Raw genomic sequence first — 25,923 nt, forward strand, 5'->3', positions numbered from 1 at the left:
TGCTGTTATTTTTCAAATCATTCTTCAAATGTTTGGCCCCAAAAAATGGCCTTGAAAACCATTCTTATCTTAATAGTTTTTTCTCTTCATGCACATGGTTGAGTGATGGCCTGTCATTCTACAAAATTTCATGCAATGGTCACCTGTACCACAAGATTTGGAAACCACTGAATTACAAAATATGTATTGCAAAATGTGGTAAGAAATCCACCACATCTAAGCCTCTCGGGTACGTTCTGTATCTGAATGTTTTGTATGTGAATAATTTTAATTCGTTTAACTAACTGTTTTGTTTGAGATCATTTAGCCAGAAGAATCAAAAACAACTAGTAAACTCTGTTTCTAAGAGTAAGTTTTAAAAGTAAAAGCTGAGATTTTAAAAGGGAACACAATTTGTAAGATTGCACAAGATATGGAGAGCTCGTAAAGCATTTTGGATAAGATGCCTGTTTCAACATTTGTCAGAAGGGCAAAAGTAAAAAGTAGAAGTTTTCAATGTATACATGAATTTTCTTTAAAATAACATAACATATATATATTTGAAGTGCACATTAAAATTGCTAAGTGACACTACTTTTGCAGTCTTTTATCTGTGTGTGTTCAAACACCATACACAACAATAACCGTTTTTTTAAGTGCAGGATTCTAAAGTAGTAGTAGAAGTCTTCAAGCTCTTCAAATGTCAGCATCTAAATGATCCCAAAAATAAATTCCATGGTCAGAGCCTGTCCTTTGCTCATTGTCTCTTATCATTAAAGCTTAATTCAGTGGCCAGTTTCAGCCAAATCTGGCAACGCTTGTAGTTCTGGATTATATTTAATTCCTGCAAGCTTTGACAATTGTTAGCATTTTAAATAGAGAGAAAATTAAATTGCCCCCTTTGAAAGAGAGCAGCAGTGGAACTTGGATATGTTCATCCAGCAGCCTCCCAGTCAGTGTGAGAAGAGTGGCTGGTTGGTTCTCAGGGACAGAGCTGGTTAGTAAACAAAGGCCACAAGGCCTTGTAAAACCAAGGTATGGGACAGTTTGCTAGTAATAACTAATCACAAAAAAAAAAGTCTTCTTTGATTTCTTAAATACATAAATAAAGCTGTGAAGTTTTTTAGGTAACAGAGCTGTTACTTCCAAATTTTTCTTGCAAGCCCTATTTTATAGGACTAAATGAATCTGGTGTTTTTTTCTTTTTCCTGGAAGTCTGGCTGGGAGAGGAATTCCCATTACAAAGCAGAAGGATTAGCAATATACAGTACAAAATTATATTAAAAATCAAAATAAATTGTCATAACTTTAATGTACTTGGATATTAATATAGTAATTCAAGAGGTTTTGAAGTTATTCCATGAAATGACTGCCATGTAGCAGTTATTTCAGCTGTAATCCCTCTTCTATTTGACTGTGGCCCAATGAGAATGACCACAGTAGCTGCCATGCATATGCCAGTGATATGATTTGATTATTTTAAAATAAAACATTTTTATATGTAACTTTGAAAATTTCAAGTGGCTGTATTTTCATGAAGTGGCTAGTCCTTTGATAAGAATTATTGCACAATTAAAATGTCTTATTTAAAAAAACGGAAAAATGGTGGGACTGTTCTCAAAATTGGAAATTTTGGTGGGGAAAGTGGCTGACATGCTAGGACTGAAGGGATTTCCAAACTTTCATTTTTAAAAGTAAATGGACAGCAAGAATCTATGAGAAAATTATTTTTTCTTTGAGAGGTGTATGATGCAAAAATGTGCACAATGAAATGTAAGGACAGTAGGACCATCTATGTTGTATTAAAGTGAGGATGGGATGGTTTCCAGAAAGAAGTTACTAATGTTTGCAACATTAGGAAGTTTAAGGGTTGGTCTCCCCCATGCAAGATGATTCCATTCTCATTACATGCCTGTCATCTTGCTTCTGCTTAGGGCAATTGTGCAAGTGCTTAAGTCTGTTCTGATTTTATTATGTATAAAAGACATGATAATTATTGCTTATACAGTAAGAATATGGCTAAGCAGAAGATGCAACAAAGATTAAGAAAACTTAATCTTCAAACACAGAGTTGCATATATATACATTTAATGATTATTTTTTTTTAATCACTGCTTTGTGGTTCCTGATACCATATTCCGTTTGAGATCCTGTTGGGGTGCCTCCCAAAGAAAGACTAATTTGTATCGCAAGCCTTAACATTTCAGGCTTATTTTTGTGAGAGATTAACATTTAAAAGCAAATAATTTTCCTTGTTGTACCAGTTATTTAGGAACAAAAATACAACTAATTTATGACTAGGAAGTAAATAAAATTAATTTAAGCCAGTTCAATTAAAGTATAGGACTGCACGTATGTTTTAATATTAATAAATGTAGAAAGATAAATAGATCTAAAGTTCTTGTAAATAGCTTGTATGCAACTTGTGCTTGGATTTGTGTAGGGAACTGAAGTGATTTTTAATTATTCTACATCCCACTGTAAGTAAAATGTGTTTAAATTTTGGTGAGTGTATTCCATAGCAGAGCTACTCTATTCACAAAAGAAGTAAAAAAATAGTTTAGCAAAAATTCTTTAGTGTGAAACTCACCAAATTGTGATCTGTGTTATTAGAAGACAAGTCTATGTTACTATTTAGAGACACCTGGGTGTTGTTTGTAAAAATGTGTGTACAGGAAAGAACAAAATACTTTACCTATTCATGTCTTTGAATTTAGAGAAAAGTATATGCATGTTGTATATTCTAATTTTAAGGCCATGATAGAAATAATAGAAAAGTAAAATGTACCTTGTTTTGTTTTTTTCTTGCTGTTATGATCATTGGTCATACTTTTCTTCAGGGTGACCTTTATTTATATTTAATTGGCTACCTTTGGCACAAACTTTTTTCTTTTGCTCCACGTTGTGAAACCTTTAGCAGTGTCTCTTCCAGAGTATTTGCAAATGATGTTTAGAAAGGTAACTCGATTTTCAGACTCTGACATTTCACATGTTGAAGGAAGGCTTAGGCTGCTTTTGATTGAGACTTTTCCTATTTTATTGAGCCGCAATGTTCCAGGATCAAGCTGAATTGCACAGCATAAAAAGGGAGCAGTGAGCATTTGATGGAAGCAGATAATAAAATGCATCAATTGTGTCAGCACCTCGTTGCAGTCACATCTGGCTTACTGTCAGAGTACCATTAGATTCCTGTGGTTTTATGTGCCAAAAATAATATGCTTTGTAGTTAATGGAACTAGGATATCTGCAGTTTGATTAAAAAAAAAAAAAATCATTCTATTTTCTTTCGATCTTTGTTGGGCTTAAGTTCAATTTGAGCACAGTCTTATCTCCTTAAGATTTTACAACTGAAAGATCAATTGTTCTTTTGATCTGTTTCTTTCTTTCTCTTATTACAGTGAATCCAGCAGTCTGAGCAGCAGTGATGCTGGTTTGTTTACCAATGATGAGGGAAGACAAGGTATTGAAATAATCTTTCCCTTCTGCACCCCTCAAACCACATCAGTTGAAATTCTGTAAGCTTTACAAGCTATTTCATAGGTTAATTTCTCTATTCCAGTTACTGTTACTATTTAAATGAGTTGAATTACAGCTTGCTTTCTGGGCTTTTTGAAATGTTACCAAAGGATGTCCTGAAACCATGACTTAGTCAAAAGCTGTCATGAGAAGCAGTCTCTTGTAATACAGTAAACTTACAACCTGGGCATCTCCAAAAGGTTATGTATACTAAGTTGTAATTCTTCAGGTGCTCCAATTTTAGGACAGGACTCTGATCATAGTACTGCTTCTCAGACTGTTTTTGAGGTGGCTTTTTTCTTTCTTCCAAATTAATATGGCAGGATTTTATAGTTCTTTTACATTCAGTAGTTTGTTTGAAAAATAGTTTCAAAAAAACTACTTTTTCAGAAGTTGAAGACTGAGATTGAAGATGCATGCTGTTTGAAGTCGCTCCTCTCAAATTCAGATTCAGAAATTTCCTGTACTCTGCATAATGTTCTCATGTCTTTTTATGTGATAAAACTGTTGAGGATGGAAAGATAAGGTTCGGTTTTTTTCAGCTTTAACGCTTACAGCCATCTTTAAGTGTGATGCGTTTACCTGTATTATGCTAGAATCTTAGTGCCCAGCTTATGGGCTAACAACTTGCTGTCTTTGCAAAAATGAGGCAAAAATAGTCTTTCAGGTGATTAAGACTTGCTTTTCTCGTACTGATTCTAAGTTAGTGGTAATGGAGATTATTTTCTTACGCAGTTTGCCACAGACTACTTGTGTGTGTGCAAGAAAACAAGTCCTGGCTCATTCTACAGTAGTGATCTAGGTTAAAGGAATGTTTGTTATTTGGGCGTGTGGTTGTTTTTCTTTCTCTACTGTGTAATTCAGTCTTCTGGGAGTTTTTGTCTTCTATTTTAACATTACAACAGGGAAATTATTTTTCAGACTTAGAACAAAGGTGTTACCTTCCTTGCTCAACAGTAACTTGTGCTACATAAACTGTGCCTCCCAGTCTGAGTATATTTAGTTGTGCTACCACAAAGCTCTTTTGAAGAATTTAGGCTCTCTCTAAAAGTTTAGATCTTCAGTTGAGGCGTATTTTAATATTACATGCATAAAAAGATTTTGTTTTTCTCTTGACTTGCACTTTTAAAAACTTTTATCCTCTATGTATGTAATGTGAGCTTCCACATTTCTTAATTACATATGTTTCTGAAGTACATTGCCAATATATTTTTGTCCTTAAGTCTTGAACTAAATTATTGCAGTCTTTGAATAATATGGTTTAAAACATTTCAATTCCTTTCTGTTTTTCTTACCTTTTCTGGGAAGAAGAAAGGGGAGGGACCAGTGAATAACAGTGTTTTTCACTGGTGCGGTGATAACTTGTTTTAGTGTTGGTTCTTTACTATAGAGCTGACATTGTTATTTTTGCCTGCTTGATTTTTCAACCTTGATTGAGTTTGATTGTAATTTTCAAGCAGAAAATATTAAACCTGGAATAGTGTTCTGAAATATAAATTAAAAGAACAGCAATGATTAAACTTGAGAAGGATGTTATCAGGCCAAAATATTATTTTTAAAATCTCTACTTCAAACTAGTTATTTTATGGGTATGATCAGAAGACCATTAGCTTTGCACTGGATGACAGACATTCTTAGATCTGCATTATAGCTTTGGATTTATGAAGACTTTTTCATGAAAGTACTATCAGAGTTCCTACTGTAAAACCAAAATTATTTTATAATAATACTTATTTCCCCCTCAAAGAAAATTATAGTAATTTTTATCTTTGTGCTCCCCCTGTGAAGATGAAGTTATTTTATCTCTAATTTATATCTGGGCTAGGATGCATACAAAGTTAAAAAGAATGAAGGAAGGAGAAAATATATCTGATAAAAGCAATGGAGAAGCCTAGGTAAGAGAAATCTGGGCGAGGACAAGGTGAAGATGTATTAGAGGAAGAACTGGCTTATTTTATTCTGCATTTTTGAAAGCTAGCCTCTAGATTCCTGTCTTCCCAGTGTCCCTCCTCTAGGATATCTGTGCAGAACATCACCATCTTGACCTCATTTGTAGTTCAAATTTTCTGCACTTCTGACCTCAGGTTTCTACTAAGTCAAGTGGAGAACCAGAGATTGATTCATGCTGCCTGGTGAAATACTTGGTTTAGATGACATGCCTGTTGTCATTCAGAAGTTTCAGTAGAAGAGGACAAGAGGATCCTGTTTTCCAGGGCAACATTTGTTAATTTTTGTTTTTCTGAGATTAAGAACAATATCTCACTTATTGCAGGCAAATACTCTTTATAAAACCCTAATTAATTCTCAAAGCACATTAATACTATGGGATAGACATTCTAATATGGAAAGTGATCTAAGGCACTGACTTCTTCAAGCAGTTGGCCAGTCTTGAGTGTTTAATTCTGTCACTTTCGACTGCCTGACTTTGCAGCTTTTAATATTTTCCAAAATTGTTTCAAAAAACAGAAATAAATTCCTCCACAGTAACCATATCCTTCTGTGCACAGACTCTCAGAAGAGTTTCAACTTTCATAATTTGGTTCAAGAAAACCAGGCGTGCTGTAATTGGGGGTAGTGGTCGGTTAATTGCTAGATATCTTTTTAATTGCCGTCAGTTGCTCTGATAAAATAAAATTGCTGAGACTTGAAAATCCTGTGTTCAAATTCTAATATGTGGTGGGCCATCTAACATTTCTTAAAAACCTTTATACCCTCACCTTTCCAGCCTGCCTCTGTTCCAGTCTCAAAGCTTTTTTGTCTGACTTCTTTTGTTACTGTGAATTCCTCATCTGAGCCTAGCCATGCTTGTCCTCCTTTTCCAAGTAATCCGGGTGCTTATGTTAGGTCATGTGAAGAGGGCAAAAGCAGCTCTCTTCCTGTACTCTGTTTCACTATCATACTACCTTCTGACTGAAGTAACTGGTACTCAGTGTTTTGCAATCCCCATGTGGCAGGATTTTTTTTTCAGCTGTGAAACATTGCATACCATATACAGTTAGCCAGTAAAAGCTTGAATATTATGGAAAATGCTCAGTGCGAGTAGTGTCAGTGAAGAAGGTAGCTGCTGAACTATTAACAAACCTCAAGTGAATTTCTATACATTTTATTTTTTTCAGAGGTTTGTAAATTGGTCAACTTTTGGGTGAGATTTAATACAGTTAGCAAAACTCCCAAATCCTCTGCAAATATAAAACCCTTGAGTATGGAGGTGGGAGAGCCTGCCAACAAAATAATTGCAAGAACTGAACACTGGCTGAAGTTTATGTATCAGAAATTCTTGTGACTTCTTCCTACTCTTTTCTTTGTTCCTAATAGCATTTTTGTAAATAGCTGTTTTGTAATTATTAAGAACTTTAATGCTAAGTTTAAAACTTTAATGCAGTGTTATTCCCAGTGTAGAAAACTTTTGCTTCAAAACTTTTCTTGTAAAAGGTCTCATCTAAGATATAATACAACTCTATTATAGACCTAGGTAGTAGTATAGCCTGCATCTTCAAGGCACTTTGTAAGTTAAGCTTTCAACACAATGTTAACAAAATGGTGGCATTATTCGAACACTAGTTGATATTATTGCTGTTTGGGGAAAATTAATCTTTTAGGAATTTTATAGTGTGGGTATGGCAAATAAAATATTTTATTCATCATTCCTAGTCCATCTGCACCATAAGTACACTTGGGGAAACTCAACGTTTGACTTAAGACCTCTTAAATCATAACATGCAGCACTTGAAATGTCCTTTAAGATCTAAGCAAGTAGGAAGGAAAATTATATTAATGTAAGTGTTAAACAGTTAAAACTGGAGAAGGTCAGGGAATGTCAGAGTTCCACTGTGGATGTGGTGAAGCTTTTAAAGATAGCTGTTCATTATTTTATGGTTAAACATATATTCATTACTGTGTCCTTTATGAAGATGAGCCACTACTGATTCAGTATATGAGAATTCCATCCTTTTGTCTTCTCTCGTGAGAAACTAATTTGAACCTTGTCTAGGATCTTGGTAGCTACAGGTGTCAGTGTGTCATTCTCCATCTATAAAAGAAATAAAATGTGCAACGCTAAGTATAATCATACCAGTTTTGAGCTGCTGTGGCTAATTAGTTTATAGTCTTGGCAGGTGAAAGAGAAATAGCGTGAAGTTGTTGTATGTGACCTGAATATTTGAATTCCTAAGTATAAGATGTGGATCACAGTGGTAGAGATTAACATAAAGCTGACATTGTGTGATATCCATGGTGTAATTTATCAGTGGCACACCTGTACAATCCTACTCAAGAGTGCAGGGTGTGAGGTTACATTGGAGTGGAGGAGTAGGAGGAGGCCTTCATGTGAAGTTTTCGAGTTTGAGTCAGAAGAACTAGCTGCTTAGATTGAATCGTGTCTGAATAGTGTCCCTTTTGCCAAGGTATTTCTGTAGAGCACAAAGAGCAAGATGCAATGTGCCTCTGTGGATGAGTAACTTGAACTTTGCTATCCTGAAACTCCTCGTATGTGTTATAGTGAATCTTTTGATGTCTCCAAATGATTTACAGCTGTTAGCAGTGTTGGTTATTTTACCTAGAAAGAGATAGAGCTGTGTTAGAAATGAGACTACTATCTAGGGAATTTTACACTCCATGTGCTATTGCTCTCTGTGTGCAAGTTGATGGATAGTGGAGCAGCACAGTATCAAATGGTGGTTATAGGACACTGATGGTGAGCTCTTCTCATGGCAGCTTCTCGAAGTAGGTTGTGTTATAGGCAACCACATGTAGTCTGGCCTTTTGTGAGATGCAAGAAAACTGAGAAGAGGGGGAAACTACTTATATGCAGTGGAAAGTTTGTTTGTTGTAATCCTGTGCTGTTTAGCTAGAACAGGTGAAGCTATGCTGCTGTTCTGAACGTGAAACTGGTAGTGATGCAAATGAGGTCTGTAGCTGTAGAGAAACCATAAGAAGCCCACATAAATAGTTTTCTAAATGTCCTAAACAGGAAGGCAAGTAATTTAACATGGGGTGGTAATTAGTTAAGTTTATAGACTCAAACACAGAAGTGAAAATTCGGAAAACAGCAATTGGGGGGAGAGGATAGCTCAAAAATAAATAAATGAAGCATGAAACTGAAGTGCCTTGACATTTTAGAATTTAGGCTGACATTTCCGAGACTTAAATTTATTTTACTTTTTTTGTGTCCTGATCAGTACAGTTATAGTTGATTGTAAATTGCTTTGAAGTAATTCATTGAACCATTAACATTACCCCCAAACAAATGTGTTGTATTTTAAATATATGGCTAGGAGAATGCATGGGCTCTTGAGATCAGTTTCTGGAGATCGGAGGATGGTTCTACTTCCCTGTATCTTGGAAGAATATGGTAATTTTTGGGGAGTCTTGTGCTGAATAGAGATTCAGCAGTCCTGAGAGGAAAGGACAAGGTAGCGAATCTTTTGAAATACTTTGAAGTAAAAAATGTTGCTTTGAATTGCTATTCTCCTAAGTTCATGTTTGCTATGGATACTTTGTTGCCTTTTTAAGAGCTGCAAATTAAATAGGGTAAAATTCAAGTATTATCACAGCCTTGGGCATGGAGGCCTCTCTTATATTGCCTATACATATAAGGTATGGAATTGATTAAGTGCAGCTCTCTTCCCTGACTCCTTTTGAAAATGGAATTCCTTCAAGGTAGAGAAATTGGTAAACAAAATGCTTGTGGGTTCTTTCACCTGGATAAGAATAGTAGCAATAGGTTTTTGCTTGCCTCAAGTTTATAATATGATGGAAAAAATCAAAGGATTCAAAGTTGTTTAAAGTGCACAGACAAGCTGAAAAAACAGTATACCTGAAGCATGTTATAATGTGGGAATAGCCTGTGAGGCTCATATCTTAGGTTCTTTATTCTGCCTTTGGCAGTAAACAACAGAAGTGCTTAGGGAAGTGTATAATAGCATAACACATAAGATGTCTTTGTGGATAGTTGCTTAACGTACTAATACTTTGATTGCTCTAATAAGAAAAGTAATTCTGTATTTTTTCCACTCAGAACTGTTGCTGGGCATATAGAAAATATAAGTTTCCTTCCATAGTCACTATTTGCCCTATCTTGCACTCCACCAACCCAGTCTTAAATTGTGGCTCTTTCAAGACTGCTTTGTATACCTCTTCCGGGCTTCTTCTATCCTTCAGATGATTGTGAATCCAATTTCAGAATTCTCTACTTACTTTCATATGTGAATTATGAGTAACGAGACTTCTTTTGAATTCTTGATAGTATTTCTTATTAGTCAAGGTATCTAGTGCTTTCATGACAATATTCAGACAAAGTTTATCTACATTAAAGTTTAGAAAATCTAAACAAAGGAGTTCAAACTTAATTCTGACTGCAGATAAATATAATGTAAAAGTGGTTCTCCCTCTATCACCACCAGTGTTGATGTTCAGTACTCTTAGACATTCTCCAAGGAAACTATATCTGTAATGAAACCAGGGTAGAATTATTGGTGAACACCTTTGTGAAGTGCCATAGAATAATAATGAAGATGAGAATAAATGTCGAGAAGCACCAGGAAGGCAAAGAAGTTTTAAATCTTATTTAGACCTATGTATCTCTTTCCACATCTGTTTTCCCCCTCCTCTGTCTAGAAGTTCCTGTTTTCCAGCCTCTGCTAATTTTGTTTTTAGTAGTGATCATTAAAGATGTAAGCATCAGATTTCACCTACAAGTGACCAATGAGAGGCCTTAATTATCCTATATTTTCTTGAGGTACTTTTTCTGAGGAATGTTTACAACCATTTTCACTTGTGATTGGTCTTGGAGTATTCTTTTCATAGCAACAAATGAACTGGAGAAAGTGTGTTGAATTATATTTATCCTCAAATCTTGGCTTGGGTTTTCATTATTTTTATTTTCCTGTTGTTGAGGTTCAGTGGCAATAAAATTTTACATGAATGCTTTTTGTTTTTGAAAATTGTGTCTAATAAATCTTCTGTTTATGTCTTGCTTAGTCCTGCCTCATAAAAAATTGAGATGCCAAATAATTTATATGCAGAAATAGTGAGGCATGGTTTGGATACTGTGAAGTAGAATTAAAATAAAAAGCATATCCTTTGAAATCTAGTTTTTGGGTGTAAGCAAGGAAACTTGCCATGTTTTGTGAAGATATTTCCTGATCTTCTGTAAACTACCTGGTTGGTATAAAATCCCCCCACATTTTAAAACAAACAATTTCTTTTTAGTTGCCAGTGTGTTTATGAGCTAAGCTTAAGATCAGATTTTCATTCTTAATTGTGACTTTAAATCCTGATACTTAAATACTACATCTATAAATATTGTCAGTAAAAATGACCAGCTTTGTGATATAATGCAGTATAATTCTCAATCACATGATACTGTCAGTTTTCATTTAAAATCAACTTTTTCAAAACTTATTTCTAAATGAACTTAATCAGATTAACTTCATTTAGTCACATCTGTTCATGATTGTTTTCCCCTTTTACTAGCCATACAAATCATGAAATTAAGCTAATTATATACCATTATCAGCTGCAAAGAACTAGTTTCACAGTTTTATACCTTTTAATTCCCTGCAGGAGGTTAAGGCTTGGTTTTTGTTGATATGTAAAGTGCAGTAACTTAAATGGATTTCCTGGCAGTTATTGCCAAAGAATTAAATAGTTTATTATTGTTTTTCACTGTTGTAAATTGGTTTTAAAACATTACATTTTATGTGGTTTTGTTGATAGCAACTCTTGTCATGCTATTGAGAAACGTTTTCCAAATAGAACTGCTATATTCATGTAATTGCTCTATGGCTGTAAAGCAAAAGTAGTAGTTGTCCTGTCAGAGTATTTATTGATGGTGACATTTAATTTTTTTCTTTGCTCCTCCTTTTTTGGGGGCTTGGGGGGATACTGCCCTCATACAGGTGATGATGAGCAGAGTGATTGGTTTCATGAAAATGAATCTGGTGGAGCATGTGGAATTACAGGAGTTATTCCATGGTGGGAACAAGAAGATGCTACAGAGCTGGAGAGAGAATTGCCTGATCCAGTCTTTCAAAGTATCTTAACTGGTACTTTCCCTCTTATGTCCCGTTCAGGGAGAAGAGGTAAGTAGCAATGAGGCAAATCCAAACTGTAAGATCACTTGGGTACAGTAGAAAGACATCTGTGGATTATGCAAAATAAGTAAGTGTTGGCAAGATCTTGGAGTTACCAGTTTGTTTCCTTGAACTATTTTCATTTTTAAGATATCATTAGAAATAATTTTTAAGAAGTAAAATATTAGAAAAGTCAGAAAGTGTAAAACTCATTTTGTTAGCCTACTCTTATTTTTGTCTCAATTTTTACATTGAGAATTATTATTTATTCTGTTGTTATTACATTTAATTATATTTAAAGTGAATCTTTCTATTCCATTTTGTTCCTGTCTTCTGTGGTAGTGTTCAGAATTAGGTAGAACTGTATTAATTCAAAGTCTGAAAGGACTAGTGACCATCTGCTTTGCTTTGCTGTATGGTCAGGCCATATTGCTTGTAGAGAAGAGGGAAGGGTTTCTTTAGAGCAAGAATTGAGACTGTATCTTAGAAAACCTTCCTTTTTTTTTTTTTTTTTTTTCTTTTAAAATACTTTAGACAACTGTGGATCCAGCGTATCCAATGGTAAGTTGTACTGGTGTTAAATTTCATTTACAGCTGGGAGCCCACTCTTGTCTAAAGACTGAAGTTGTCAGAACTCAGCTTGCTGCCAAAGAATTCTGTTGTACCTTTCCTCTGCCTCCAGGATCTCCTTTCACATTCATTTGCAGATCTTTTATATGAGCAGTGGTCAAATCACTTTCAAACTCCTTTACACACTGAATGTATTGAATTATTTTGTGAGGCTTATTTTCCAGATGCTTAGAATTGTTTCTGAGGGCTTCATCTCTGCATATTCACCAGATTTGACATTTTCTAATACTAATGAATTATAAGTGGTTCAAAAATCACTTTCCTGTTGTAATTCAGTATGCACTGCTTATGCAGCCAACTGTGCATAGAATCAGGATGTCTGTAAGACTATCTACAGACATTCATTTTCATGACAACATAGCATTTCTCTCACTTTTCCCATTCTGTGCTCTTTGCTTCCACCATGGTATTTGGCAGTACTAAGATATTTTTAATTGACATCAGATTAATAGATTGGTATGTAGTGGTAAATTTTGTTGGTTTTATGGTATAGGAAGTACTCTTTAGATCAATTTGTACTCTTTTTTTTTTTTTTAGGTTTCCAGAGTAGATTTAGTCATCTTCATGGAGTGCCTGCAAGAAACATAAAAAAAGCTTCAGGAAACCAGAATGCATTGGTAGGTGAATTTAGTATTGTAATCTAATGTGCACCATTTTTAGATTTGTTTGGTTTTTTCAAAAAAACAACAACTCTTCCTCTCATGCTTGTTTCTTAATGTTGTAGATAGGTAATGGAGCTGTGAGACTACAATGTCACAGCAGCCTGATATTGTGCATTTGCTTTTTTTAATAGTTAGCCTCTTTGTGTTGCACTTTGGTTATAATGGAGTATTTGTGTATACTTGAATGGCAGAAAAGGTCTGATACTGTTTCTCAACTCTTTTTTGACCTGGGTGTAGGAGAAGGTGTGTGTATGGGGGCATTATTTATCTCTTATTTATATGAAAGCAGGTCTCTCTTTCCTCTTACAATAAAAACCAAACCCAAGTGTTTTCAATTTTTCTCATACTGAAAACATTCTTAGGTGTGTGGTACAATTCTGATTGATTTATTTTTATTTATTTATTTTTTTTCCCCAAAAGGTCTGCTTTGAAAAATCTGTCCTTATTTTCTTTTGTTTGGTTGACTTCTGTCTGATCTGGGGACAGAGAAAAGTCTAAAGCAAGTTAGCAGTGCACCTCTCACAGACATCATTAATTTCTTTGGACCAAGTCTATTCTAAGGTTTTAACTACAAATGAGAGACTTTATGGGGTTTTTTGGTGTGTTCAGCTCTAGGAGCAAAGTTTATAAAAGAAGGAAAAAATCCAACTGTCCTTTTTTGTACAATTTAATCATTGGATCTTCCCATAGCTTTTTAAAAAATTAAGACTCTAATGAATTTTGAAGAATTTGCTCTTTGGAGGAGGGCATGAGGAGAAGACTTGACTTTGTAAATTAAAAATTTTTAAATTTATTTGTCATAGTGCAGTCTATTCCTTTCTTAACAGAACAGCATTTAGAAAAGAACGTGGGAGACTATCAATATGTGATAAACATCCCATTGTAGTAAATACTGCAACATTGATGTTCTTTATTTTTTGACAACGTTGAATGTTTTCAAACTTTAATTTGCCTGAACAAAGTAAGATGCTTCTGAGAAATGTAATATGTGGAGAGAATAGAAAGGGACTGTTAAAAATTTAACTCATTTTGAAGAGGGAAGGTTTTTATAATCGAAATCCCTGTCCAATAATTGCCACTTGGAGCTGAATAAGATGCTTTAAAACCTTGGCCTGTGATCTCTGGTGTTAGTGGTCATGAATTAGATAAATGCTATCTAGTTCTTGGTTTCCTATCTACCTATTTTTATATTTGGTTCAGTGCTTGCCTGAGCATATCTGGGATTTGTAGCCCATTTTCTAGGCTTATTGCAATTTCACTCTGGTATTTTATAGGAGCTATTATAACTGATAGGTTAGCTTCATGGTATTGATGATACATGGCTTAACTACCCTAAAAATGGCCTTTTTCTCTAAATTGTAAAAAGGTGATTAAATTTCAGTTGATGAAGATAAATTGTGAATGTGTATATATAATAAAAATCCTAATGTTTATTTTCTGCTACACTTTCTGGGTTGTCCTTAGGAGCCCATTTTATCTTCCAGTCATGATATGATATATATAAACATAGTATCATAGTTCCTTATATAACAAGAATGCAAGCCAATCTACTAAAGACTGATAATCCAGTTACCTCCAGTTATTAAATATATAATTTACATAGTGTTGTGAAACAAGGTTGACATGTGAACTTACCTTCTATGCCGTTGTGTTTTAGGCAGGAGTCTATATGCCATATGTAGAATGAATGTGTAGTTGGCTCTTCAGATTCTGACCTTCCTAATGACTATTTATGTTTGTGGGCACATCTGCTGCATCTGTCTTTGCAAATGTAGCTGTATAAGCCAGACCTCACATGCTTCCTTTTATCAGTGACTGCTTCTTACAGAAAGTCTTTTTTAGATACTTCAATCCAATGACAAAAAAAAAGTAATTTAATACCTGTGACATCTGATAACATAGAACAAGAAGTAATTACTGCTATTAGATGGTAACAGTGAACAAGAGCAAGAATGCTTTTAGAAAGATTAATATCCTGAGGAAAGAACAGCAAAGACTCAAGTCATTGAACAGAGTTGTGGTGTGACTTAATTGTTTTTTAGCAGCTAGGAGGTTGATGTCTCTATCACTGTTTTTATATGGACTTTTAAAAGGAGACAAAGTAAAAAATTGAGTTGCCTACTGAAGATACACTATGTAAGAGACACATTATATCCTGTGTTTAGCCTATGGATGTGTAGTATGTATTTAGGGAATGTGAGCATATAGTTAGCCCTTTGCATACATTCAATGTGTGTTTAAACTTTCCAAAAAGAGTTTAGTTGAAGGTTCACAATTATATCAATTAGCAAAGACTTGAAGAGATTACTGGTTCAGGGAAGCCAGAATAAATAGCTATGATAATACCTTGAGAAATGTTTAATGCCCAACTGCATGGGTGTTATTTTGTAAGAGAAACATCAGGCAGAGTGTAATTATTACTTGCTATATACCTAGGAAACTGAGCTTGTGTCAATTTTACTTCATGGTTTCTAGAAGCAGTGGGAGCTGAGAATCAAAGGGAAAGCTGCCCTTTATGAACTAGTTAGTCAACTTTAATTTGAAGTAGCCACAGCTGGCACTTAGAATCTGTCCAGATTAATTTAATTGATGAGTTGCTTAATTTAAAGAAACTCATGGGTCTTTCTGTCAAGTATAATGCCTTTGAGTCAAAAACTTTTTTTTTTTTTAATGTTCATACACATTGGCCAAGCAAGAGAAAAGTAAAAGCTCAGCATACAAATACTATGAAAACCCTTGCCTAGTCCAAGGTGCAGGTTGAATGAGTTATCATACAGCAGTTGACAACTGAATAAGCTGAGCAAGAAAATGGAAAAAAGAAAAAATCATCACAACTCGCTTATATTCTTTGGATTTTCCAATTTACATGATAGGCATCTTTTTAATAGCATCTGTAACTAAGTGATTTTTCAGGCATATATTTTGGCATAAAATTGTAATTCTGGCTGTTCATGCCTTCATTGCTTTGCTTTGTGGCAGCATTACTTGTAGCAGAACTTTATTTGAAAAGAAACAGAAAAATGTGACTTTCCTAATACACTATGCTTTTGATCCTGCCTATGTTAAGTTGCTGGCAATTGCTTTGTAATTATTATTGGGAACATGATACGTGTGTTTTCATACCAGTATTTAATGGACTCTTTTAATAAGGTACACTGCATGGCATCTTATTGAACTTTGCTGAATTCTGCAGTTATATATGATCCAATCAGCTATTCAGAACCTCCACATATTTTATGTCATGCAGAAGCTCTACAATTTAGTAGTGTTCTAGGAACACTGATTTCTGAGGAGGAGTGGTTTTTTTATCCCGTCCTTTTTCTATATGTGTTTATAGACTTGCATGTCATTTATCTAGTACTGTATCTCTGTCCTTTCCAACAAATTACATGTGAAGCTTTGATATTTAGCAGAATAAAATCAGAAACCTAACATTTTAGATGCATTTCTATGATACTGAATACTAGATTAACTCTTCACCTTCAGTGATTAAGGCCACTGTGCTTTTCTCGGATGCATTCCTGGGGAGATCACAAAAGCCCTAGTTAAAGAAAATAAGAGTTAATAATCATAGTTAGTGAAAATAGTACATGATGTTTTATTTTGTTCAATATAAATGTTTTGCTCAACTTAGTGCTCAATGACTGAAAAATTTCACTTTTGTTCACAAATCCTCCATATAAAGAGGTGAAGGTTTTAAAAGTCATTACTGCTGTCCTAGCTGTTCCTGGCATGGTTGTAGATACAGTTCCTTTGCAGAGACAAGGAGAGACATTTTAAGGTTTTGTTTGAGGACTCTTACATATAATCTCTTCCTGCCTGGATTCACTGTCTGGGTGAGAAGCTGGAAAATAATTTAACTGGTTTGAAGTGCAAAAAAGCAAAATCAATAAAAGGATGCTTTCTTGTAACTTGCCCTAAATTTTCTGTCCATCATGTTTATGTCATGGGGTTTGGTTTTATGATATTAAAGACAGCCTATTTTAAATCTTGCATTCCTAGGATTGTTTTGCTTTCTTTTGGAACAGTGTGCTATTGAGCTTGACTATGCAGTAATAAAGATTTCAAAAGTATATAAGGAATGAAAGCTATGTTCCTGAGACCTGTTTTCTGAAGGTGTCTGGGTATTTCTGTCAAATCCTGTGACTCTTTTTTTAAAAGTTCAAAGGGAGGTTTTTATCAAAAAATGTTATCAAATAACAGCTACTCTCATGATGTAAGGAGAAAAGATGTATTTGAGTACTTGTGTTTTGTCAACTGTTTTCAAAATGTAAAACCAAACATTTCTGCTTTGAAGTTCTTCCTAACTAATGAAACAGTCAGGTGATTTCAGGAGTTTTTTTCTTGTCAGATTATTTTGGAAATTGAGTGAAATTATGTTAGGTAAGAAACCTTTTTACAGATCTAAGGGACGTTTCCTGAAAGAGTAAATTGGGCATTGTTTTTACAGTATTGGTCAGAAGCTTCTTTATCAATGCTCTGCAACTTTTGGAAAAACACTGCTTCTCAAGTATTGTTGAGGATATTTTTATAGTGAATGTGTGCCATACAGTTAGATAAAACACAATTTCATTTCAATGACCTTCATTAAATAACTTAGCTCTGGTGTTTCAGTTATTTGCTTCAGTTAATGACTTTTGTTATTTGGAGTAAAAGTCTCTACTGGAAACTGTAGAAATGTGAGTGATATTAGAAGATGTCTGATAACAAAACAAAACTCCTGTTGGATTCCAGACTTTTACGCATTCAAGAATAGGAATGTTAGGCCTCTCTCTGAGTATGACATTGTGAAACTTTATGCTACTAAAGCTGTAATGAATTTTTCTTTACATGGGTAAGAGGGTAGGAGCTTTTGTTTTTCATAATGGGGATTGTATTAAGATTTCCTGTCATCAAATATATTTTCAGCTACTTACTTGCTGCATTGTCCTTGTATTTTTTAAAATTTTTCCTTGTTTGTAATTGGTTTAATTTTGTATCTGTTTAGGTAAAATGTAGTGATTAAATCGTACTCTTAATCCTCACTTTAGTTAACTCAGTACCTTAGTTTTACAACATGGAGTAGAGGGGAAAAACTTCCTTGAGGAGTAGGTGGTTTCCTGCACTCATGTGCTTCCAGCAGATGTTTTTTTCTGACAGAAAAATTCAGGTTGTTACCAGAGGAGGCTCTCCTGAGATGGCAGTTTCCACCTCAGTTTCTTCCAGTGTTCAGTCACTATTGGCAAAAATGCTAGTCTTTCCAGGGAGTGAGTCAAATGGCACTCTTCTAGACTTTAGCACTTAGTTATAGAAAAAAACGATGTTAGATTTCAAAAGTGTAATGCAAATATTGGAGATGATGATATCTGAGATGCTCTTAACTTCATGCATCTAACAGTTTTTGGGGAGCTGCTTACTGGTTTTATACCTGCTTTGTATTTTGCATACTAACAAGTTATTTTTTCCTCAAATTATTTTCAAGTGCATTTTTTGTAAAGTTTTCACTTGTGCTAATGCAATCTTAATATATTTGTTCTACCTGCCATAGTAAACAACTGATGGAGGAGTAAAAGCTTTTTTAGTGACTTGAATAATAGCTTGGCATACGTTCTCATCAAAAGAAACATAATTACACCTGTACCGTGGTTCATAGTAGGTGAGTGTTTCTCCAAGTGGTTCCCAGCACTGGTAGTATCAATGGTGGTACCTATACTTAAGGTACAGTTCGATATTGATCCTTCAAGGCAGGGCACTAGAATTAGCAGGTCAGTTTTGTTAGTATAGTTGTCACTATTACAAAGGATTTTGAATTTTAATTATCCTTTGTGAGACCTAAATAGTCTAATAAAGCCTGGCTTACAACCTGTGTTTGTTTCAACTGACAGTGATTTTTGTGTCACTTGTAACTATCACTTTATCTTAGTGTTTTCAAACCAGTAAACAGGCTTACATAATACCACAGTATTTCTTTCTCATTTGAAGTTGCAGTTGATTAGCCAGAAAGTACTTACTGGTAACTGAAATACCAAATGTTAAGATCTGAAGAAATCCTAAGGATGGTCAATTTTGTTATTAGTTCTGTTGCCTAAATGTAAAACCCCTCTGCCATGAAAATAACTAGAGAAAACCTCAGCAGGTTTGTAATAGTTGTAAAGGCTCTAACTGTTGGAGGCAACTATGTGTTTGTTTTATTATTTTATTGTGGGTGGCTTATTTTCACAGAATCACAGAATGTTAGCGGTTGGAAGGGACCTCGGAAGGTCTCTTCAATCTCTCTGCCAGAGAAGTACCAAAAACTAGGGCAAATCACTCAGAAAGGCATCCAGACACGTCTTGAAAGTCTCCAGAGAAGGAGACTCCACCTCTCTGGGGAGCCTATCCCCATGCTCTGTAGCCCTCACAGTAAAGAAGTTCTTCTTTATATTGAGGTGGAACTTCCTGTCCTCCAGTTTGAGTCCATTGCCCTTCATCCTATCACAGGGCACAAGTGAGAAGAGCTTGTCCCTGCCTTCTTGATGCCCAGCCCTCATGTATTTATAGACATTAATTAGATACCTCCTCAGTCTTCTCCTTTCTAGACTGAAAAGCCCCATGTCTCAGCCTTTCCTCATAAGGCAGGTGTTCCAGTCCCTTAATCATACTCGTAGCCCTCCATTGGACTCTCTCAAGTAGATCCCTGACCTTGAACTGGGGGGCCCAGAACTGGACACAGTACTCCAAGTGAGGTCTCACCAGGCCTGAGTAGAGGGAGGGGAGAACCTCCCTCAATCTGCTGGATGCACTCCTCCTAATGCACCCCAGGATACCCTTGGCCCTCCTGGCCACAAGGGCATATTGTTGTCCTATGGAATACTTGTTGTCTACCAGGAATTCAAGGTCCTTCTCCACAGAGCTGCTCTCTAGCAGGTCACCTCCTAGCCTGTACTGGTGCATTTTGTTGTTCCTTCCCAGGTGCAGGACTTTGCATTTGCTCTTGTTGAACCTCATTATATTCTTCTTTGCCCACCTGTCCAGCCTGTCCAAAACTTGCTGAATGGCTGCAAAGCCTTCAGGTGAATCAGCCAATCCTCGAGCTTTGTGTCATCAGCAAACTTGCTGAGAAGACATTTTTAATTGTTGTAGTTTCATTCTTAATAAAACGTATGCCCATCAAGGAAAAAAATAGTTTAAATACATCAGGCAATTAATAGCTTTTAGAAGTAAAAATCGTGTTTTATCAAGAAAATGAAGATTCTGTTTGTGCAAGAGAGCTTATGATGTTTTTTCTTGGTATATTTCACCTGCTGTGACAATCAAAGCATAGTTTTAAAATACCAAAGATTAACTTCAGTCTAGCTAAAGTGAATGTGGTGTCTTAGTCTCATTTCTTGGACCCTCACTTCAGGTATAGTGTCAAAACCAGCATGCCACTTAAGCAAAATAGTTGCCCTCCAGCATTAGTCTTAGAGATGCCAAATGTGCTCTTCATTTTTTAAATGCATCTTGTGGTTTATTCATCATGACAAGTGCTATGAACTGTTTGAGCAGTATTCCTTGTAATTCACCTTAACAACTGCTCAAATGATAGTCATCTATAATTTCACTTAAGTTTACTTTTAAATCAGGGCAAATAATGATATATATCCCTTTTATTCTTCAGTTGATATCCTTCTTGAAAACACAGTTAATATAGTTCTACAGCACTCTTTAGAGATAATAATAATTTTAGAAACCTCTGACTTCAAAATTTGAGGCAGCATAAGTATTCTTCTTGTTTTCTGCTGTTTATCAAAAGAAGTTCCCCTTTCTGGTGTCTTGTCTGCCTGAAATGCTTATTCTGCAGGCATCTGGAATTTGCTTGGTTTGACTTCCTAAGTCTATATTGGTTCTTTGATGGTTTATGTTTTAGTGCAATTCTAATGAAAAAAAAGTCTAAATCTAATTTGTTTTAGTATATTTTCTGCAAAAATTTCACCCAGATGTCTCCTAGAAATTTCTTAATGCCTCAACAGCAGCGTTTTTAACAATGAATGGTAAAACACCGTCTTGTATCCAGAGTCGTATTGAGCTTGAGTGAGTTGGTAATTTAATGTTGAGAATAGACAGAAAACCCTATGTGCCATAAGCAAAGAGCATGTGCACATATACCATGGCTTAGTTGATGAGCAACATTTCATTTCATTACAGTAATTTCAGCCAACACTTTGTTTAGAATTTTTTAAATGAAAGCAAGTACAAGATTGGATACAATTCCTGAACTGTTCAAAGTTTCTTGCTAATTCAAACCAGAATAGCTCATTCACATGAGTCTGTTTTCTACTAGATAGGAGGAAAATTCCCTTTCTTGCCTGGAATAAGTGGTATGGGAGAGTAAGGGCTACCAATAGATGAAGCAACTTGAAAATAGTCCATCTGGGTTTTTTTGGTTGCATTTCGGAACATAGGAAGTTCCATTTAAATACGAGAAAGAACTTGTTAATATGAGGGTGACAGAGCACTGGAACAGGCTGCCCAGGGAGGTGGTGGAGTCCTCTTCTCCAGAGACACTGAAAAACTGCCTTGATGCACTCCTGAGTGATGTGCTCTAGGGGATCCTGCTAGGGGAGTTGGACTAGTTGATCTCTAGAGGTCCCTTCCAACTCTGACAATTCCATGATTCTGTGATCCATGTGTTCGCCATCTGTAGGGAAAATTATGGCACTCTAAATATCTAATAGAAGTACTTTGCCTATCTCTGGGCATCCAGGTTAAGCCTGTTAATAGTGACCTTGTAGATTTATTCTGAGATAGACAACTTATACTCAGATGCACTAATTAATTTTGTTTGCTACGTCTGTTCTAGTTTTACTTTATGTTAATTTAGCTGCTGATCTTTCAAATCATTAATATAAGACAAAGACAAGGAATTAAAATGTTTTAATCTTGTTTGATTTATAACAAAAAATACAAATGGCAACTTAAAATCTTGTGGTGGTTTTTTTCCTGTATACAGTCTGAGTTTGTAAGGCTCATATCCAGCGTAAGAGGCAGCTATAAATTTAGTGCATTAAACTGGATTTTTAATGTCTTCTCCAGTAATTTGTCATGGAGATGCAGCTGTGAAATAACTTAAATATAGCACAGAACATAAAGTAGCAAACACACATGATGCTTTGTGTTGAAACTGAATTACCCCAAAAAAATTATTCCACTGCTTTTGTAAAGTGAGATGTAATTAGTCAGACAGAGAGACAATGTTCTATAACCTGTTAAAAATAACCATATAGAAGTGAAGCGCAATTGCAGCCTAACTTACCTGCGACTTAACAGGAAACTGATATGTTTGCTATACTTTTGTTTCTCAAAATAAGAAAATCAAATGTGCATATTGAGAGCATAGTTTTGAGGGGAGAAAGTACTTAAAACTTCTCAGGGAGTGCCTCTTCTGATCATTATCACATGGCATTTGCAGCAAGTAAACATGTAATTGAATGTAGAAGAGATGCTTTACAGAACTGTAGGGTTTTTTACTGTGTTTCTGAGAGATCTTCAAATTGAATGAGTTGCAGTAGTGAATAGTTTTTAAAACATGTTAATCCATTATTAGAGACAGCAATGATAACTGAAAATAAATGGTAATAAGCAAACTTAGAACAGAAAGGTCATTTCCTGAAGCTAGTAAATTGATAATGCTGTGAGTTGTGAGGTGAGTCACAGGAAAATGTGTAGTGGTCTCCTGATGGAAAACCTACACATAAGGTTGGCATGATTGTTTCAAAATCATTGTGATCTTTTTTGTGTACGTGAACGATTTTTTTCAAATACTGAATTACAAATAAAGAGAACAAGAAGAGGAGATTTGTTAACATCGGCACTTCCAGTGGGAGTGGTCTAAGAAACTGTTGGTCCTTGCCTTTTAATTACTGTCCCTTCAATTAGGAGACAACAGCTGTTTTTTTTTCATTTCTTTTCCAAATGAAGCAAAACCATTTTCACTGATGAAGTGAACACTTTCAGTACAACTTTCTCGAAAACTGTTCAAAATCTGTTCCTCTCAGCCCCTTGCAAACTCTTACTTGCCTCTAATGATACAATTTTTTTTGGTGGTTTGGTTTTCCTTTTCTCACTATTAACTTTAGTCTCCTGTTTGACAGGTGAATTTTAAAACCTGTATTCGTAAGTATGAGAATAACTTTCTTATTCTGTTGTTTCTCAGGCTTGACTTGGCACTCCTGCAGAAGAAACTTAGCCTCAGTTCAGAGAACTGAAAATGCCCACCTGCTAGCAGTAAGAAAATGACCAAACTGAACTGTCCTACTAGACATGTTTTGTTGGGTTGTTTTTTTTTTTAAACACTTGTGAAATTCACTTTGAGGAGCGTTAGATAAAATGTGCCCCAATTCCCCTACTCGCCAACTCCTTCTCATTGGATTCCTTAGTTCTGAAAAGTTTATTTTACAAAGACCTGAACAGATAGATATGGTAGGTTTACCGTAGTTTTCATTTTTATTATTTATAGATAAGAGAGTGGAGAAAAATACACATTTTTCCTCTTATGCCATGCTATTATGCTTTGAAAAAGAAAACATGCAGATTTTGATGCCATACTGTTCTCTTTTTTCTTTTTTAAAAACTGGAATCTAATCATTAGTGTAGTTCTAAGGCAGTGTTTAAGACTGTTTGCAGTACCTAGAATAACTTCATTGCCTGTTGGAAGTTACCATAAGGCTGCTTTCCCATGCAGTAAAATTACAGCACTTGAACAAAAGACAGGAAATGACTGCATAAAAATGAGGGACATTTTTGCATAAATAAATGCTAGCATTTCAGTGTTAAGTTGGGCATAAATATTCCAAAAGATATTGTTATCCCTTGTTCAGGAGAACACTATGACTATAGTTATAGTGTTAACTATATTTTGTCAGATTATTGAGAATAAACGATGTAATAGTCACATCATATATAATATTTTAAAACTCTGAAGGATTTATTAAACTTCTCTTTGTACACAAACTGGTGTCTTTGTAAAATTAGTTCCCTTATATAAGTGATGTATACGCATATTTTCTTTAGGGTTTAATGTGAATTTTTTGTTTCAGGAAAACAGCTTGATTTACATAGGATATTTTACTGAATCTTACATTAAATATTACTAGAATGTGGAAAATGTTTTTAAAATATTTGGGGGTTGATGGATTAGTACTCTTCAAAGGGAAACAAAACACTAAATATTTCTAATCCTGCATTATTTACCGCATGGGTGGTTAAATGCTACTTGAAGCCCCATAAAATTAAAAGGGAGAAATCTGCCAACTGTAGCAGGAATTGGATTTAGGAAGAGTGGTACAGAGCCAAAATATTGCTACAGAATTAAATGTCAAAAATCTTCTTTAATAGTAGATATATAGTTCACAGTGCCTGGTTATGATTAATACATTTAATCTAAATCACTGAAAGTTGCTCTCTCCTTTTCCATAAAATACAATAGGACACAAATCAGTTTTACTGTGGGTGGATAACAATTGGAAAATAATGCATCTTCCCACCCAATAAATTGTCAGTTATACCTTTTAACTAAAATCGATTCATCTTTCCAAAATTTATTACAATTTCTAATAATAAATCTTTTCAAATGTTTATTCATTTGCTTTTTGATACATCTGTGCCACTTTTGCTATGGTCTAATGTTTTTTCTTTTGATTCATTGTAAATTAGAAAATCTATTTTGAGTCGATTTTCTAGTTAAGAAGTTAAAATCTATAACCTAGCCATTTTTTCATAGTCTCCTTTGCACGTTTTAATACCCTTGAACTTAGATACAATCCACTAAATTCTGATCAGAAGGTGATTAAAAGACTTTTCACTGTAACTTCTTGACTGAGGGCCAGATTCATAAAACAAGTACTTATGAGATTGTTAGCTGGTTTTCTTCTGCACATCTCCCTGATTCAAATAGGAGGATTGAAACAGATACGTAGTTTTTTTGCCGAAGATTTTTAGTGTGGACAATCAGAATTGCCCTTTTGAATTAGAATCCAGCTGTGACCATACAAGGTATGATAGAAGCCTCCTTTTGTTGTCCCTTTACAGCAGCAAGACAGTGATAGTACTGGAGATCACTAAAGCATACTGTATGTTTCCCATTACTATTACTGTCTGCAATTATCCAATGCTAAACCTCTTCATGTGTGATCATCTGCCATTTTGCATTTTTAAAAGTAACACTTTTTTAAGAAGATGATATTTTACAAGAATTATTCCTTACTTTCTCTAATGATTGATCTGCTAATCTGCATTGTGAAATTGTGTTCACTGTTCATCAGTTTCCTGCTCTGTATATGATAAAAAGTGTCAGAGAGGGATAGTCTTAATTAAAAAAATAAATAAATCTACCACTAAGCATATTTCCAGTTCTGATCCTGTTAAACAATGTGATCTTTTAGTCAGTTTCCTGACGAGAGTTATGTATGAGAAGCTTAATCTAATATGTAGCAGTATCAAATTCCTTAAGGCACAAATCTGGTTTGTTTATATTACAAATGTCAACACTGGCAGAATAAAAGGAGAGGGTTATAAAATGTTTGAAACATAACTGTGAAGAAAATTGCATTCATAATTTGAACCTGATCTACAGTATCACTTATGGGTAAATTTGTGTAGCTGAAAATATCTTGGATTTTAAAGTGATTGATTTCAGAGTTAGAAATAATTTGTGTGGATGGATTGGAATTAATTTTACTAATTGCAAATTGAAGAAAACAGATGTTTTCTTAGGCAAAGATCAGGCTTTAACTGCAGGTCTTACCTGTGCATCGAAAAATAGTGTCCATATGTTCATGTCTCTTTCTGATTAGTATCTTATATTCATGTGGAAATACAATTCTGTTACGCATTTTTGAGCCTTACTCTAATTGTGTACAAATACAAATCTAATGCTCAGAGGACTTAAGTGATAAATATGTCATAATGCACGTATTTAGAAAGTTCTTCAAGAGTTAAGCTGGGTAAAGATTTTAAAGAGACAATGTCAAAATCAGTACTACTCTATTTCCAAATAAAATGGTATGTGTTACAAAATTAGTCATAAACACTTGCAACAAAGCTGAATTTCCAGCAATGACACAAAT

At 34.8% G+C, this 25,923-nt stretch overlaps 1 protein-coding gene across 2 annotated transcripts in view; it reads left to right on the forward strand.

Annotated features, from left to right (window-relative positions):
- GPATCH2 (G-patch domain containing 2) overlaps nt 1-25,923 on the forward strand; it is a 120,170-nt gene that overhangs the window by 11,125 nt on the left and 83,122 nt on the right. Inside the window, exons 4-7 of one of the 2 annotated variants that reach the window (XM_051615294.1) lie at nt 3,378-3,439; nt 11,394-11,576; nt 12,102-12,128; nt 12,735-12,814. In XM_051615294.1, coding sequence (XP_051471254.1) covers nt 3,378-3,439; nt 11,394-11,576; nt 12,102-12,128; nt 12,735-12,814 — 352 coding nt within the window. The remainder of the gene's footprint in view (nt 1-3,377; nt 3,440-11,393; nt 11,577-12,101; nt 12,129-12,734; nt 12,815-25,923) is intronic. The other variant, XM_051615293.1, reaches the window with a different exon arrangement.

The sequence above is a fragment of the Apus apus genome, chromosome 3 (assembly GCF_020740795.1).
Source record: "Apus apus isolate bApuApu2 chromosome 3, bApuApu2.pri.cur, whole genome shotgun sequence".
NCBI lineage: Eukaryota > Metazoa > Chordata > Aves > Apodiformes > Apodidae > Apus > Apus apus.